The sequence below is a fragment of the Chelonia mydas genome, chromosome 11 (assembly GCF_015237465.2).
Source record: "Chelonia mydas isolate rCheMyd1 chromosome 11, rCheMyd1.pri.v2, whole genome shotgun sequence".
In the NCBI taxonomy this organism is placed as follows: Eukaryota; Metazoa; Chordata; order Testudines; family Cheloniidae; genus Chelonia; species Chelonia mydas.
The window spans coordinates 76042128-76057560 of NC_051251.2; the positions used below are offsets into that span (position 1 = coordinate 76042128).

The 15433-nt window shown below is 40.6% G+C and overlaps 1 protein-coding gene across 9 annotated transcripts in view; it reads right to left on the reverse strand.

Moving 5' to 3' along the window:
• Positions 1-15433, reverse strand: part of DIP2A (disco interacting protein 2 homolog A) — a 237154-nt gene that overhangs the window by 140278 nt on the left and 81443 nt on the right. For all 9 annotated transcript variants that reach the window (XR_005227324.2, XR_005227325.2, XM_037912377.2 and 6 more), the window contains exon 2: positions 6471-6542. Coding sequence is in view for 7 of the 9 variants with exons in the window: in XM_037912377.2 (XP_037768305.1) it covers positions 6471-6542 (72 nt within the window). In the remaining 2 variants the exon portion in view is untranslated. The remainder of the gene's footprint in view (positions 1-6470; positions 6543-15433) is intronic.

The window sequence follows — 15433 nt, forward strand, 5'->3', positions numbered from 1 at the left end:
TGCTCTTTCTGAGTTTGGGGACGAGCGTTTTGCAGATCCACCACTTGTCTTTTCTGTGGGACTCCCCCAGGCACTTCAAACAACTCCGGTGCGGGTCACTGATGGGCACTGGCCGGCTGCATTCAGAACACAGCTGGAAGCCTGGGGAGCAGGGCATGCCCCACTCCAGGGCAAAGTCCCAACTGGGACTCTAACTAGTAAAGTACTACTAAAACACTTAACAGCTAACTAATTACTCGACTGAATAACAAAGGAAAATGATCTAAACAGTGAAGAACCACTAATGCTCTTGCTAAGCAAGACCAGGCGCTCCAACCAACCGTCATGGGCGGTAAGAAGGAACTCAGAGGGTGTAGGGCTGGCAGCGCCTGATATACTGCCACATGAGCGCGGCACTCCAGAGGGCACCAGAGCCGGCCCTAAGGATACCGCTAAGGCAAAAATCTCTGACAACTGTGCACATGGGCGCGCACACACTGAGAACGGAACTGACATGAGCAAGTACTCGAAGGAGGAGGAAGCTCATTGACGGCATGTCGACACGGATGGTGGGATGTAGAGTACAGACATGGCATGCCTAGATAGCATGCGTATAAGCGGTAGCGCAGGCAGAAAGGTCCGGTTTAGGCAAGAAGAGCAGAATGCCCTACACCCCTGACTGAATACCCCTAGGGCACACACCCTGCCTGGGCTTGATACATGCACGCAGTGCCTCCCACATCTGCACGAATAGGTTTACCGTGTAGCATCCCACTGCCTCCCTATGGAATAACGCAAGTTAGACAAGATCACCTAGAATTCCTGATTCCAACCTACGACTTCTGGAGGAGCTAGAACACATCTTTCTGGGACAAACAGACACAAAGACAGACACATACTGCTGTCCATGCCAGGCTGCAGCCTTATTCTTTCTGCTCATCCTGGGACCCAGTAGTGCTGCTTCTTTATTCAACCATTCCAGGAAGAGGCCTCTACTTCAATACCTCCTCCTCCATAACCTATTCTGTAGCCTGTCTGTATCAACCCCTGGTCAAGGACAACAGTAACAACCAGTTGGGAGATATACTAACCTACAACTAGGAAGTGGAGGGAGATGCACGTAAACCTCTGAAGAAAGATTGAGACTTGTCCTTTAACAGCCTTGCAGATTTAAACATAACCACTTTTAAAAGCACCAAAATGAGGACATTCAAAAATAAGCTCTCCACAGCAATTTTAATGTGCTTTCAGTTATGTAACATTTTGCATCCCTATATATTCTGTTAATTTGCCTTATGATGCAGATACAGTACATGGCCACTGACAGCTGCTGTGGGAACAACTTAAAATGCCCTCACTTTGGTATATTTCAGTTCTTAATCATGAAGTTTAACATTTAACAGTTTTCTGGACTGAATTTTTTCCCTATGAATCTGATTTATTACACAAGTTAATATCCTTTCAAATACACACAGAGAACATGAAAATACGTCAGTATGCAACGTTCCAGATATAAGTGTAGAATGGGACATTAGGAGCTCTTTAGCATGGTAAAGAATAAAAAAATCACAAGGCACACACAAAATACATGATTTTCAAGGACGTAACTGTTTCTAAAACAAAATTTTGTTTTATTTTATTGAAGACAGTACTTTTTGAGAACTACATCCACGGCTAGTATGACGTTTTTAAAACAAATGTGAATTAGAGCAAAAAGGTTTCAAACTATTATATTGTGCATTTTAAATAAACATAACAAATGGCCAAACTGAACTTTTCAAGTAGTTATAAAGGCTTTTGAAAACAGAAGCTTCAAATAAAAGCACCTCCTCAGACATAAATATAATGTAGCTTTAATAGTATTAGGAGTCAGATTAAATCTAAAATATATGGGGCTTAAACACAAGTAGTCATGCAATTGCTTTTAACTCAAAGACTACACCATCAATTTTTATGTTAGAATAATAACTTCAAAAACAAACAATTTTTGATAACAGATTTCTGTATCAAAGCAGTCCCCAATATTATTTGTAGAAGTGGTAGTATATGTCAGTTATCAGCAGACACTGTAGTTTGTCTGAGTGGCAAATGTAATGTTAGTTACAAGTAGCTTTATTACGAAGTCTGTATATATTAAAAAAAAGCCCTGTAGCTTGATAATGACAAATAACATGGTATCCATTAATTTAATAATTAATTAAATTATTTGTCAGAAAAGACTCTAAAGAAAATGCAAAATACAATAAGAAAGGTATACAACTACAAGAAAACGAAAATTTTGTATTACATTTTTGAATGGTAGCTTCAGTAGCTTTTTTTTTTGTTAATTAAAATTATCCCATTATCTTACTCTTTTAAAGCAATCATGAGGACACCTAGATTAAGTTATTTATCAAGGCAAAAAAAATATAACTAAAAGCTAAATGCTCCTGAACAAAATTCTCAAGAACAAACATTAAACACCTTGATATAAAAATCTCTCAGGTACACGTCTCACTCTGGATGCAAACTGCTGATGTAATACAGTGTTAAGACATACATAAGAACGGCAATACTGGGTCAGACCAAAGGTCCATCTAGCCCCGTATCCCGTCTTCTAACAGCGGCCAATGCCAGGTGCCCCAGAGGGAATGAACAGAACAGGTAATCATCAAGAGATCGATCCCATCGCCCACTCCCAGCTTCTGGCAATCAGAGGCTAGGAGCACCATCCCTGCCTATCCTGGCTAATAGCCATTGATGAACCTATCCTCCATCAATTTATTAGTTATTTTTTGAACACTGTTATAGTCTTGGCCTTCACAACATCCTCTGGCAAGAAGTTCCACAGGCTGACTGCGTTGTGTGAAGAAATACTTCCTTGTGTTTGTTTTAAACCTGCTGCCTATTAATTTCATTTGGTGGCCCTTAGTTCTTCTGTTATGACAAGGAGTAAACAACACTTCCTTATTTACTTTCTCCACATTAGTCATGATTTTATAGACTTCTGTCATATCCCCCCTTAGTCATCTCTTTTCCAAGCTAAAAAGTCCCAGTTTTATTAATCTCTCCTCCTACGGAAGCCGCACCCCTAATAATTTTTGTTGCCATTTTATGAACCTTTTCCAAGTCCAATACATCTTTCTTGAGATGGGGTGACCACATCTGTACACAGTATTCAAGATATGGGCGTACCATGGATTTATATAGAGGCAATATGATATTTTCTGTCTTATTATCTATCCTTTTCTTAATGATTCCCAACATCTGTTGCTTTGACTGCCACTGCACATTGAATGGATGTTTTCAGGGAACTATCCACAATGACTCCAAGATCTCTCTCTTGAGTGGTAACAGCTAATTTAGACCCCATCATTTTATATGTAGAGTTGGGATGTTTTTCCAATGTGCATCACTTTGCATTTATCAACACTGAATTCCATTTGCTATTTTGTTGCCCAGTCACCCAGTTCTGAGAGACCCTTTTGTAGCTCTTCGCAGTCTGCTTGGGACTTAACTATCTTGAGCAGTTTTGTAACATCTGCAAACTTTGCCACCTCACTGTTTACCCCTTTTTCCAGATCATTTATGAATATGTTGAATAGTCCTTGGCCCAGTACACACCTCTGGGGGACACCACTATTTACCTCTCTCCATTCTGAAAACTGACTGTTTATTCCTACCTTGTTTCCTGTCTTTTAACCAGTTACCAATCCATGAGAGCACCTTCCCTCTTATCCCGTGACTGCGTACTTTACTTATAGCCTTTGGTGAGGGACCCTGTCAAAGGTTTTCTGAAAATCTAAATACACTATATCCACTGGATCCCCCTTGTGCACATGCTAGTTGACCATCTCAAAGAATTCTAGTAGATTGGTGAGGTATGATTTCCCTTTACAAAAACCACGTTGACTATTCCCCAACAAATTAGGTTCATTTATGTGTCTTACAATTTTGTTCTTTACTATAGTTTCAACCAGTTTGCCTGATATTGAAGTCAGGCTTACCGGCCTTTAATTGCCGGGGTCACCTCTGGAGCTCCTCTAAAAAAATGGTGTTACATTAGCTATCCTCCAGTCATTTGATACAGAAGCAGATTTAAATGATAGGTTACAGACTACAGTTAGTAGTCCTGCAATTTCACATTTGAGTTCCTTCAGAACTCTTGGGTGAATACCATCTGCTCCTGGTGACTTATTACTGTTTAGTTTATCAATTGTACCAAAACCTCCTCTAATGACACCTCAATCTGGGACAATTCCTCAGATCTGTCACCTAAAAAGAATGGCTCAGGTTTGGGCATCTCCTTCACATCCTCAACCATAAAGACCGATGCAAAGAGTTCATTTAGTTTCTCCGCAATGGCCTTATCTTCCTTACGTGCTCCTTCAGCATCTCGATCATCCAGTGGCCCACTGGTTGTTTAGCAGGCTTCCAGCTTCTGATGTACTTAATTTTTTTGCTGATACTTCGAGTCTTTGGCTAACTGTACTTCAAATTCTTTTTTGGCTTTCCTAATTATATTTTTATACTTGATATGCCAGAGTTTATGCTCCTTTCTATTCGACTCATTAGGATTTAACTTCCATGTTTTAAAGGATGCCTTTTTGCATCTCACTGCTTCTTTTACTTAGTTGTTTAGCCTGGGTGGCTCTTTTTTGGTTCTCTATGTTTTTTAATTTGGGGTATACATTTAAGTTGAGCCTCTATTATGATGTCTTTAAAAAGTTTCCGTGTGGCTTGCAGGGATTTCACTTTTGGCGCTGTACCCTTTAATTTCTATTTAACTAACCTCCTCATTTTTGTGCAGTTCCCCTTTCTGAAATTAAATGCTACAGTGTTGAGCCACCACAGGGATGTTTAAATTTAATTATATTATGGTCACTATTACCAAGCTGTCCAGCTATATTCACCTCTTGGACCTGATCCTGTGCTCCACTTAGGACTAAATCAAGAACTGCCTCTCCTCTTGTGGGCTTCAGGACTAGCTGCTCCAAGAAGCAGTCGTTTAAGGTGACAAGAAACTATCTCTGCATTCCATCCTGAGATGACATGTACCCAGTCAGTTGGGGGATAGTTGAAATCCCCCATTATTACTGAGTTTTTTATTTTAATAGGTTCTCTAATCTCCCTGAGAATTTCCCAGTCACTATCACCATCCTGGTCAGATGGTCTGTAATATACCCCTACTGCTATATTCTAATTATTCAAGCATGGAATTATTATCCAGAGAGACTGTATGATACAGTTTTGTTCATTTAAGATTTTTACTTCATTTGATTCTATGCCTTCTTTCAGATATAGTGCCACTCCCCCACCAGCACGACCTGTTCTGTTCTTCCGATATATTTTGTATTACTGTGACCCATTGATTATCCTCATTCCACCAAGTTCCTGTAATGCCTATTATACCAATATCCTCATTTAATACGGGGCACTCTACTTCACCATCTTATTATTTAGACTTCTAGCACTGGTATTTATGCACTTTAAAAACTTGTCACTTTATAGCTATTTGCCATTACATGATGTAATTGAATGGGATTTTTTTTTCTTTTGACTATTTCTCATCAGATTCTACCTGTATTTTATCATCTTCCATCCTCTCCTCCTTATTAGGACATAGGGAATCTCCATTTATAGATCCTCCCCAAGGAACCACATGCTCCTCCGCACCTGTCAGCTTTCCACCAGCTCTTAGTTTAAAAACTGCTCAACAACTTTTTAATTTTACGCACCAGCAATCTGGTTCCGTTTTGGGTTAGGTGGAGCCCGTCCTTCCTGTATAGGCTCCCCCTTTCCCCAAACTGTCCCCATTTCCTAATACATCTAAACCCCTCCTCCCTACACCATCGTCTCATCCATGCATTGAGACCCTGCAGTTCCACCTGTCTAACTGGCCCTGTGCGTGGAACTGGAAGCATTCCAGAAAATGCGACCATGGAGGTCCTGGACTTCAATCTCTTACCTAGCAGCCTAAATTTGGCCTCTAGGACCTCTGTCCTATCCTTCCCTGTGTCACTGGTACCTACATGTACCACAACCACCGGCTCCTCCCCAGCACTACACATAAGTCTATCTAGATGTCTTGAGATATCCGCAACCTTCACACCAGGCAGGCAAGTCACCATGCGGTTCTCCCGGTCCAGGCAGGCAAGGCACCATGCAGTTCTCCCGGTCACAACTGATAATATTTCATTGTAGAACTCTGCATAGTTATACTTTGTTTGCTGTAGATAGCTAGCTAGAAGATAGAGGCTTAATTTTTGAACCTTCTTGCTAACATTCAGGTCTGATGCCTACCACAATGTGTCCACTCAGATATTCCAATGGGGGCTGAAATTCTATTTACTACAAAGAAACCCTGAGTTTTCTGTAAAGTTAGTAATGTCACTAACTCAGGGCAATGGTCCTTCTGCTCATTAAGGATTTAGTGGATATACAGATCACTTTTTACAATCATTTAGTACAAAAGGCTTCCCTGATACTTTCAGATAGTTTAAATCTCTTACCTTGAATTAGTGGTATGTAACGTGCAAGTAGCTTTGCCCTTTTCTTTTCATATCCTTTTTGAGTGATGTCTCCTAAAGCAACAAAGAAAAGAGTAAGTCTTCTCAGTGTGTTTTAATACACCTATCCTTTATCAGAATGGAATCTTCTTAGGATTTTTTTTTTTAAATAAAGGAATTACACTTGTGTCTAGCCATTGGGCAGGATATAGGAACAATGCATGACCTTATATACCATATGTGCTGTAATACCTGGACACAACAGCATGAAACCAAAAAAGAATAAAAAGCTGTTACAAAACTTGGAAGCTTCTATAGATTAAAGTTAGACCCATAATGAGCGCGTGTGTGTTTGATTAGTACCTGTGCTAGGGTTAACTTTGCAGAGGGTATTTGTTGTCTACCAGAGCACGACAGTTCCACAGCAGCACAAAAGATCTGTAGCGTTAAAGGAAACCAGAAGAGACAATGTGCTTTGAATCAGACCATTCATTCTGTGATGCCAGAAATGTTTATTGCATCAAGGCTTAACAGAAGAAGCTTCAGCAAAATGGATGTGCAGTACTTTTTCATAAGTGTTTAAGATCTTACTACCTGCTCTGTTTTTTTCTAATGTTTACTCTTTCAACACTGCATCAAATTACATCAGTTTTCAGCACTAATCTTGATTCTGCTATAAACTGGATAGTTGACACACAAATCATTGCGTTTTCAGCCATATTTCCATACATTGTGTCTCTGCGAACCATGACATTTCCTTTTGCATAATGTATCCCAGTCTATAAGAGAAATGTAGAACAATTCTATTTCTCTAGAAATATTTATGGACTGTTAAGAGAACTTTTGGGGACTAAGATTTGCACAACTTCTGAAAAACAGAAGGAAAAAGCTTCATATAAAGCTTGCAGCAAAGTTATCATAAATTACTTCTATCAAATAGCTTAAATCTGCTCTTTGGCTCATGCTCAGGACAGACACTGTGGAACAATAATTTTTAAACCAAAATTTCTCTTCAGAACAGTCCCTGCTTCTTGAAGGTGGACTATCTCCCCTTTCATATTTTTCCACTGCATATTGGAGATGAGGGGGAGAACTTTGCAGTTCCATACATAGTACTAACAAAGCAAACCTCATGGTACTATACTAGAGAAATATGCAGCTACAGCAAAAAGTATGAACTGAAGCTGGGACAGAATGTCAAAAGCATTTTCTCATAACTTTTGCCATGAAATACATTTCAGACACATTATTATTTGTTTCTACTAGTAACCACAGTATGAGAGACACTATGTAAACACAAAGAAAGCCTAGGTCCTACCAAAAAGCTTACACTCTTCCAAAAAAAGAAAAAGGTACATGAACTTGGATATGGCCCTATCAAATTCATGGGCATGAAAAATGTATCATGGAGCATGAAATTTGGTCTGCCTCGTGAAATCTGGCTATCACTGGGGGACGGGGGAGAGGGTTTTGCGGTATTACCATCCTTACTTCTGTGCTGCCTTCAGAGCTGGGCTCCTGGACAGCAGCTGCTGCTCTCCAGTCACCCAGCTCTGAAGGCAGTGTCACCACCAGCAGCACCCCAGAAGCAAGGGTGGCAAGACTGATCACCCTATAACCACATCGAGCCCCTTTTGGGTTGGGACCCCCACAGTTACAACATCATCAAATTTCACATTTAAATATCCGAAAACATGAAATTTAAGATTTTTAAAATCCTATGTCCATGAAATTTACCAAAATGGACCATGAATTTGGTAGAGTCCTAGACATGGATTAGGTTACACCAAACAGAACCAACTGCTTTCTAAAAGTTGAGGTATTTTCTGTCTCCATCCCGTCGTCAGAGGGAACCAAAAAATTAAAGCCGGAAAACAGAGAGAATTTAAAAAGTTTCAGCAATAACCAACTTTGCTGATAACTGATGTGTAGCCTTCATCCAGAAAAGTGGGACCTATAATGCCCATTGGATGAACACTAAGTATGCAGTCACTCTACTGATGTATACAACACGGCTTTGAATGTGTATGAATACAAACACATGCCTGTCAGACATTAAAAAGAATAAAACCTGGTCCTTAAAACTTGTCCATTTCTCTCAGAATACTGGAGGATAACCATTTCAGTGTTCTCAACTGTACCAACATAACATATGTTTTAAACACAGGCACTCCTCAACTCCCCAGGTCCTACCTGCATCAATATTCACTGATGATATACAAGTGAAATTACTCCAACACCATTATCAGTTACAAGGAAAACAGACCTATAAAGATGTGTACATGACACACTAGCACACAAACAGGTTACAGTAGCCGGCAGGTACAGTTCTTGATAAATCCTAAAAATATGAAAATTACTGAGAACTGTTGAAACTAAATATTAAACATACATGGACATAATAACTTCAAATTTTTAGTAAAGATCTATAAATATTGTTTAAAGTACACTTTCTACACAGGAGAAACAATATTTTGGATTGTATTTTCCCTGAAATATAAACTGAGAAGTATGCTAGGAAAGTCATAAAGTTATAAATATTCACAAAACAAAAATTTCAAAAATACATCTGGTGAACCATGTACCAGGGAAACCTGAGCAAAATGACAAAAGCACATTTATTACAGAAATCATTTATACAAAAGGAAAGGGAGCTTACCAAACCAACAGGATACAATGCTTTCAGTTCTTTACAAGGCTACCATCAGGGAAAACATATTTTGTCTTAAAAATAAAAACTACTGAACAGGACAGAAGCAATCTCCTCCTCCCAGCAAACACCACAAAAATCACTGAGTGCTACATGTAATTCAAGATAAATCTACCATACCTTAAATTGGGGGAGATCATCATTTTCATAGCTCTGTACCACAGCTCAAATAATCCTTATGTCAACTTTCTTTGCAAGACAATTACCTTATCAAATATCAGCCAACAGACAAGGTATTCACAGCAGAAGCCGACCCGAGCACATTGTTAAGGGGAAAAAGCCTTATTTAGAGTCAGAATATTGTATAAACTCTCTCTTTTGACAAAGTACAAACTCAATAATCCTACTGAATAAAAAGAAATTACGAATTAGAGCGCTTTCTTCAATCAGGTTAGGAAAAGTCTAAAGTCAAAAGCTTCTCTATAGATCTTCAGGGCCCCAAGTGAAAGTCAGACACTGCACAGCAGAGATTTCTTTGTTCCTTTCTCAAAAGCTCAGGGGTGGATTCCCTACTCTACAATTGCACCCCACCCCCACCACATACAGAGTGCCACAGTGGGATTAACCCAGTTCATGTTGGGTTCCTTTGTAATTCCCATCCCCTTCCTAAAGAAAAGGGCCCTGAGTTCAGTCCCAGAGGCACATCTGGTGTTGCAGGGTCACAGCTGCTGTCATTTAGCCTCACTTTCTCCCCAGTTATTAGACAAGACAAAAGCCGCCTGATGTTCCTCAGTCCCAGGGAACCAGCTGGGAACATCTCTGTGTAAAGTTAGAAATTGGCTTGGATGGTTTGAGCTGTCAATCTGCCGCTCAGAATATATACATATTTTAAAATGTGCCAAAATGGTTAGAGCGAGATGAATTAATCTAGTCTGAAAAAGAAAAGGACTGGAGTTTTCTTAATCTAAACTTATCAGAAAAATTTTAACACACAAGTACACAAAGGTAAATTCTAAAATGTTGTATTACCCTCTAAACTACCTGAGGAACGCGTTATGATTTATCACAAGGTAATTTAGTCAGTCAGTTTAACTGATTTTAAATGGTTTATGTCTCTGAAAAATGTAGCAATGGGAGCTGCACAAGAAACAGATGGGCCCTTAGCTCTGAGTAACTCTGAATAGTGGTGAGCAGACTCCCTCAACGCATGTGAAAGTTTGTGAAACCTTATTGAAATAGCTTTCAAATACCATCCCACTGCCTGAAGTCACAACTATTTGCTAACTAAAAATAAATTTTGATTTGAATATTGACTCTTAAAACTTGAAAAATAAACTTTGTATCCATTTTAAAATGGCAATAAAAATAAAATAACTACACGAAGGAGGCAAGAAGCCTCAGCTTCAATCCTCCATCCCTACTTGTGTCACACTTAAGAAGATAACAAGGGATTTGTGTAGCACAGGGTACATGTTGATGTCACCTGGAAAAGGATCATTAAGCACACCAACTGGTTTGACTTCCAACAGGCATTTTTGGGCACATAATATTATTTCTAGAATTCTGTTAATTAAGTATACTGAGAGCATCAATTACCTTTCAAAATTGTATAAGAACAGGGGTAAAAGTAAGTTAGAGGACTTACCGGTACGCCGGAGTCCTGAGCAAGGGGTGTGGCCTTAACCAGGAGAAGCGGGGCCTTAAATCCCCAGGCCCTTTAAATCTTGATTTCAAGGGCCAGGGCTCCAGCTGCAGTAGTGGCAGCTGGGAGCCTGGGGCCCTTTAAATCACCCCCGAGCGACCAGCTGCAGAGGCAGCTGGGAACCCCAGGGCTCGGGGGGGATTTAAAGGGCCCAGGGCTCCAGCTGCCGCTACCGCAGCGGAGCCCCGGGCCCTTTAAATCACTGAGGAGCTGGGGGCTCCCGGCTGCCACCGCTATCCCAGGGCTCTGGCAGAGCTTTAAAGGGCCTGGGGCTCCGCTGTGGTAGCGGCTGCCCGAGCCCTTTAAATCTCCGCCTGAGCCCTGGGGTAGCGGCGGCTGCGCTCCAACGGCGATTTAAAGGACCCTGGGGCTCCAGCCGCCACTACCTCCCCGGCCCTTTAAATCCACTCTGGAGCCCCACCACCGCTACCCCAGGGCTTCGGGAGCAGGGCTCCAGCAGGGATTTAAAGGCCAGGGGCAGTAGTGGTGGCTGGAGCTCCGGGGCCCTTTAAATCCCTGCCAGAGCCCCTCCACCCTACCCCAGGGCTCGGGCAACAGGGCTCAGGCGGGGATTTAAAGGGCCAGAGCGGTAGCGCTGGCTGGAGCTCTGGGACCCGTTAAATCCCCACCGCCACTATCCTAGGGCTTCATCAGCAGGGCTCAGGCGGGGACTTAAAGGGCCCCGGGGCAGTAGCAGGGGCTGGAGCTCCAGGGCCCTTTAAATCCCTGCCTGAGCCCTGCTGCCTGAGCACCGGGGTAGCAGCAGCTGTGATTTAAAGGGCCGGGGCGGTAGCGGGGGCTGGAGCTCCGGGGCCCTTTAAATCCCCGCTGCAGCCCCGCCGCCACCACCCCAGGGATTTAAATTGCCGTCTGGGAAAGCCGGTCCCGGTACGGCGCACCGGCTCGTACCGGTATGCCGTACCGGCTTACTTTCACCTCTGTGTGAGAACAAATTTAGCATAGCACTATCAAGAAAATATTATGGGGAAATAGTGACAAATTCTGAGAGTGGTCTGCATATTAAGAAAGCACACACGTACCCACATTTTCATGCACAAATTCATCAAGTGCATGTGAAAGGCTCAGCCCAAACAAGCAGCTACTGGATAGTAACAGGACTGGTCTACACAGTGTGGCAAAGCACACTAAAAGGGTGTGATTTCTAAAGCACACTAATATGTTCCGAACTAACTCGTCCACATAGAACCTGCTGGTGTGCACTAGAAGTACATGAAAGCACACTAGAGAACTGTTAGTGCTCACTAGCAGGGTCTACATAGACCAACTAGTGCACTACGCATTACTCTGCTTTAGAAACCACATCCTGTAGCACATGCTGTTCTGTTGTGTACACAAGCCCTTACATCTCTTAAAAAACAGGTACTAGACGCGAGACTAAATTTGACGACAGTATGACAATTTAGAACTACAACTGACAGTCCTACAGATAAGCAATTTCATATCCCTTAATACCCAGAAAATTAAAATGGAAAAAAATTACTGTGTTCAATTACACAACAGTATTAGTTATCTAGTAATTGCAGTGCCTCTTCATAGCAATGATCGTGTCATTTACAAAGCAAGGATGGGATTTTCAAATACACTTGATATTGGCCTAACTCTGCTCTGACTTGAATCAATGAGAGTTTCACCATTAGCTTGAGAGAAAATCTAAACCAGCACAGAGCACTTTGGAAAATCCCATCCTGAACAGAGATTTAAATACCACAGATCCACAAAGCACTCTATTAATGTGGGTATCACCACCATTTTACAGATCAGGAGTTGAGGAACATATAGGCCCACTGTGATCTAAAGTGTGTGACACAGCAAGGAACAGAAAACAGGGCTGCTGACCCTCAGTCCCATTCTCTATCTACTGTAGTACAGTGCTGTGTACATGCACTACTCCTCACCCAAAAACTGTGTATTTCTATTAAGAGTCCAGAGATTTTCTGCACTTCAATAAATTCTTAGATTCTGAAATATCTTAATCGTTTGCCTCTAGAGCAAGAGTCTGCACCCCGCAAGTGCAAGCCAGGTTAAGTATCTAGATCACAAAAGCAACATGGCAAGCATCCAGGCTCAGTTAGGCCAATTAATGAATTGTTGTTCTAGTGATTCAGTAAATCCCTAGCTTATTCCACAGAGAAAAGGAAAAGCTCGTCCTACAGATCCTGGTCAATCCCATTAGCACTCTCTATGGAGAGTGTGCAAGCTGATTGACTGACACCCACTCTAAATAAATACGCAGGTGCACCAGTCTAATTCTAGCTACTGCTGCTACAATTTAATTATTTGAAAAACTGGTCATATTTGAGATGCAAGTTTTCTGTCTGTGACTTAAACCCAAACAAACTCATCTAGTGCTACATTAGAGTGAGAGAGAGTAACTAAGAACTGTTTTCATCAGGCTATTACAAGACTCTGGCTTTTTCATTTACTGCAGATATGAGCTACAGAATAGAACCAAGTCCTTGCAATATATTTGAACTATTTAAAACAAATTTAAAAAGATGGATAAATCAAGATGCATTTTTAATCCATTTCAGCTATTGCGAGTTTACAATAAACATTAGGCATTTTTAAAGAATATGTTTCATACAAAACCTTCATAGAGTCTTCACAGAGAGGCTTTTATTTGGTAATAAACACAATGTAATTAAAGCAGATAATGCTTTCATATGATGCTATTATGGTCAATCATGCATGTTAGCTTTTTCTCTGCTAGTTAATAAAGGAAAAGACGTGCATGTAGGGAAAAAATCACCTGGTAGGGGATGCACTATACTTCCCACAAAAAGAAACAGGAGAAGTTGAATGAGCACATTAGCAAGGGTTGAGCAGATCAACAATGGCATGCTTTAACACTGTGTCTGACCTAAGTGTATATTTTGTGTCTTATGTAGTACTGATAAAAATACCTAGATGCAGTACCACAATGAAGACCCCTGAAAAGCTTATTTTATATATCTTGAAATACCATATTCATAGCTTTGTCTTACTCAAGGACTAAGTACTACCAAAATATGCAATATTTAATCCTTATGAATCCAACTTGATTACTGTGTCAGAAAGGCAATATGAAGAGTGAAATAATTATCCATTAACCCAGTATTGTGTCAAACTAGTATTCAAATGTATGTCTAATTATTTACTACTTTTGCTGTAGTGCCTAGGAGCCGCAGTCATGAACCAGGCCCCCATTATGCTAGACACTGTACAAACTCTTAACAAAATGGAAGTCTATGCCCAAAAGAGCCTGCAGTCTAAGTACAACACAAAAGGCAACATGTGGCTATACCCAGATGGGAGAAAACTAAGAAGCTTACACTATGGCACTCAGCTATAGTAACGTTAATGAACTTAGGCTCCCACTGTCCTGGGAGGAAAAGTACTATTCCTATTTTCCATGTGGGGAAACAGAAGAAGAAAAAGTAAGTGACTTGCTCATTGTCACACAGTATAGCAGAACTCGGAATAAAATTCAGATCTGAGTTTATGTTCAAAGCCTTAATCATGAGACCATCCTTGCTCTGACTGGATCAATGTGTATTTAAAAACTGATAAGAGGTGCATGAAAAAATCTTTTTATTTAGGGCAATTTAAGGAGCTGATCCATAAGACCACTTACCTCCCTCTTTAAATTTGCTCTCAAGACCCAAGGTATTAGCCAGCTAATAACAGAGAAAGGGATATTTGGGGATAAAAATTAAAAATGATCATTAAATTACAATCATATTGTAATTCCTCTCCTGCACCTTTTGAATGTTGCTTGTTTTAGATTATAATCTCTTTGGAGCAGGGATCAAATCTTTCTTGTGGATTGCATCAAGCACTTGTGGGTGCTATTTGAATACAAATCAAAACGATTACTGGGTTATAAAAATAACGGTAACTTTTGAAGGAATTAAAGGCTAAATTCACAGTGGCCTCCAGCTGTGTGGGATCCAGATGAGGAAGCCCCAAAAGTTAATTGCCAGTTATTCAAATGGATTAAAATGAAGAAAAAATATTGAACTTTTGAAAACTAGGTTTTTTTGCTATTTTTATTCCCCTCCCCCTCCAAACTACAGGCATCTTAAAGAGGTCAATCTATTCTCTCTCAAATTAAGTACAGTCAACTGGTTTAATAAGATATAGCTTCAAGAATTTTACAGATTCTACTGTTTGATACACAGGTTTCAGGAGACTTCAAATTGTGGGGAGACGTTATTTATATTGTGGTAGCACCTACAGGCTCCAATCAAAGAACAGGTCCCCACTGGTGCTATAGCTCCTGCCACACACGGCTCCTAGTCCAGGATTATCGGAAGATCCCTGGCCAAATGATATTTGCAACAGCAGGCAAGCTATACATACACACTGAGCTGGCACAATACTGCATTTTCACAGATCTATCATTACATATAATGTTCTGCAAATTGCTAGTCTGCTTCCTTGCTATAAATAACAAATCTTTGTTCTAGGCTTGACTAGTTACATGACATTGCTTTGCCAAGGCCTCACATAACATGTCATGAAAAGTGTTAGCACAAGCGTTTGGGGTTCTTTTGAACCAGAAGGTGTTCAAGTTGATCTTGAATACAAATTCCCTTAATTGTAGATGTATAA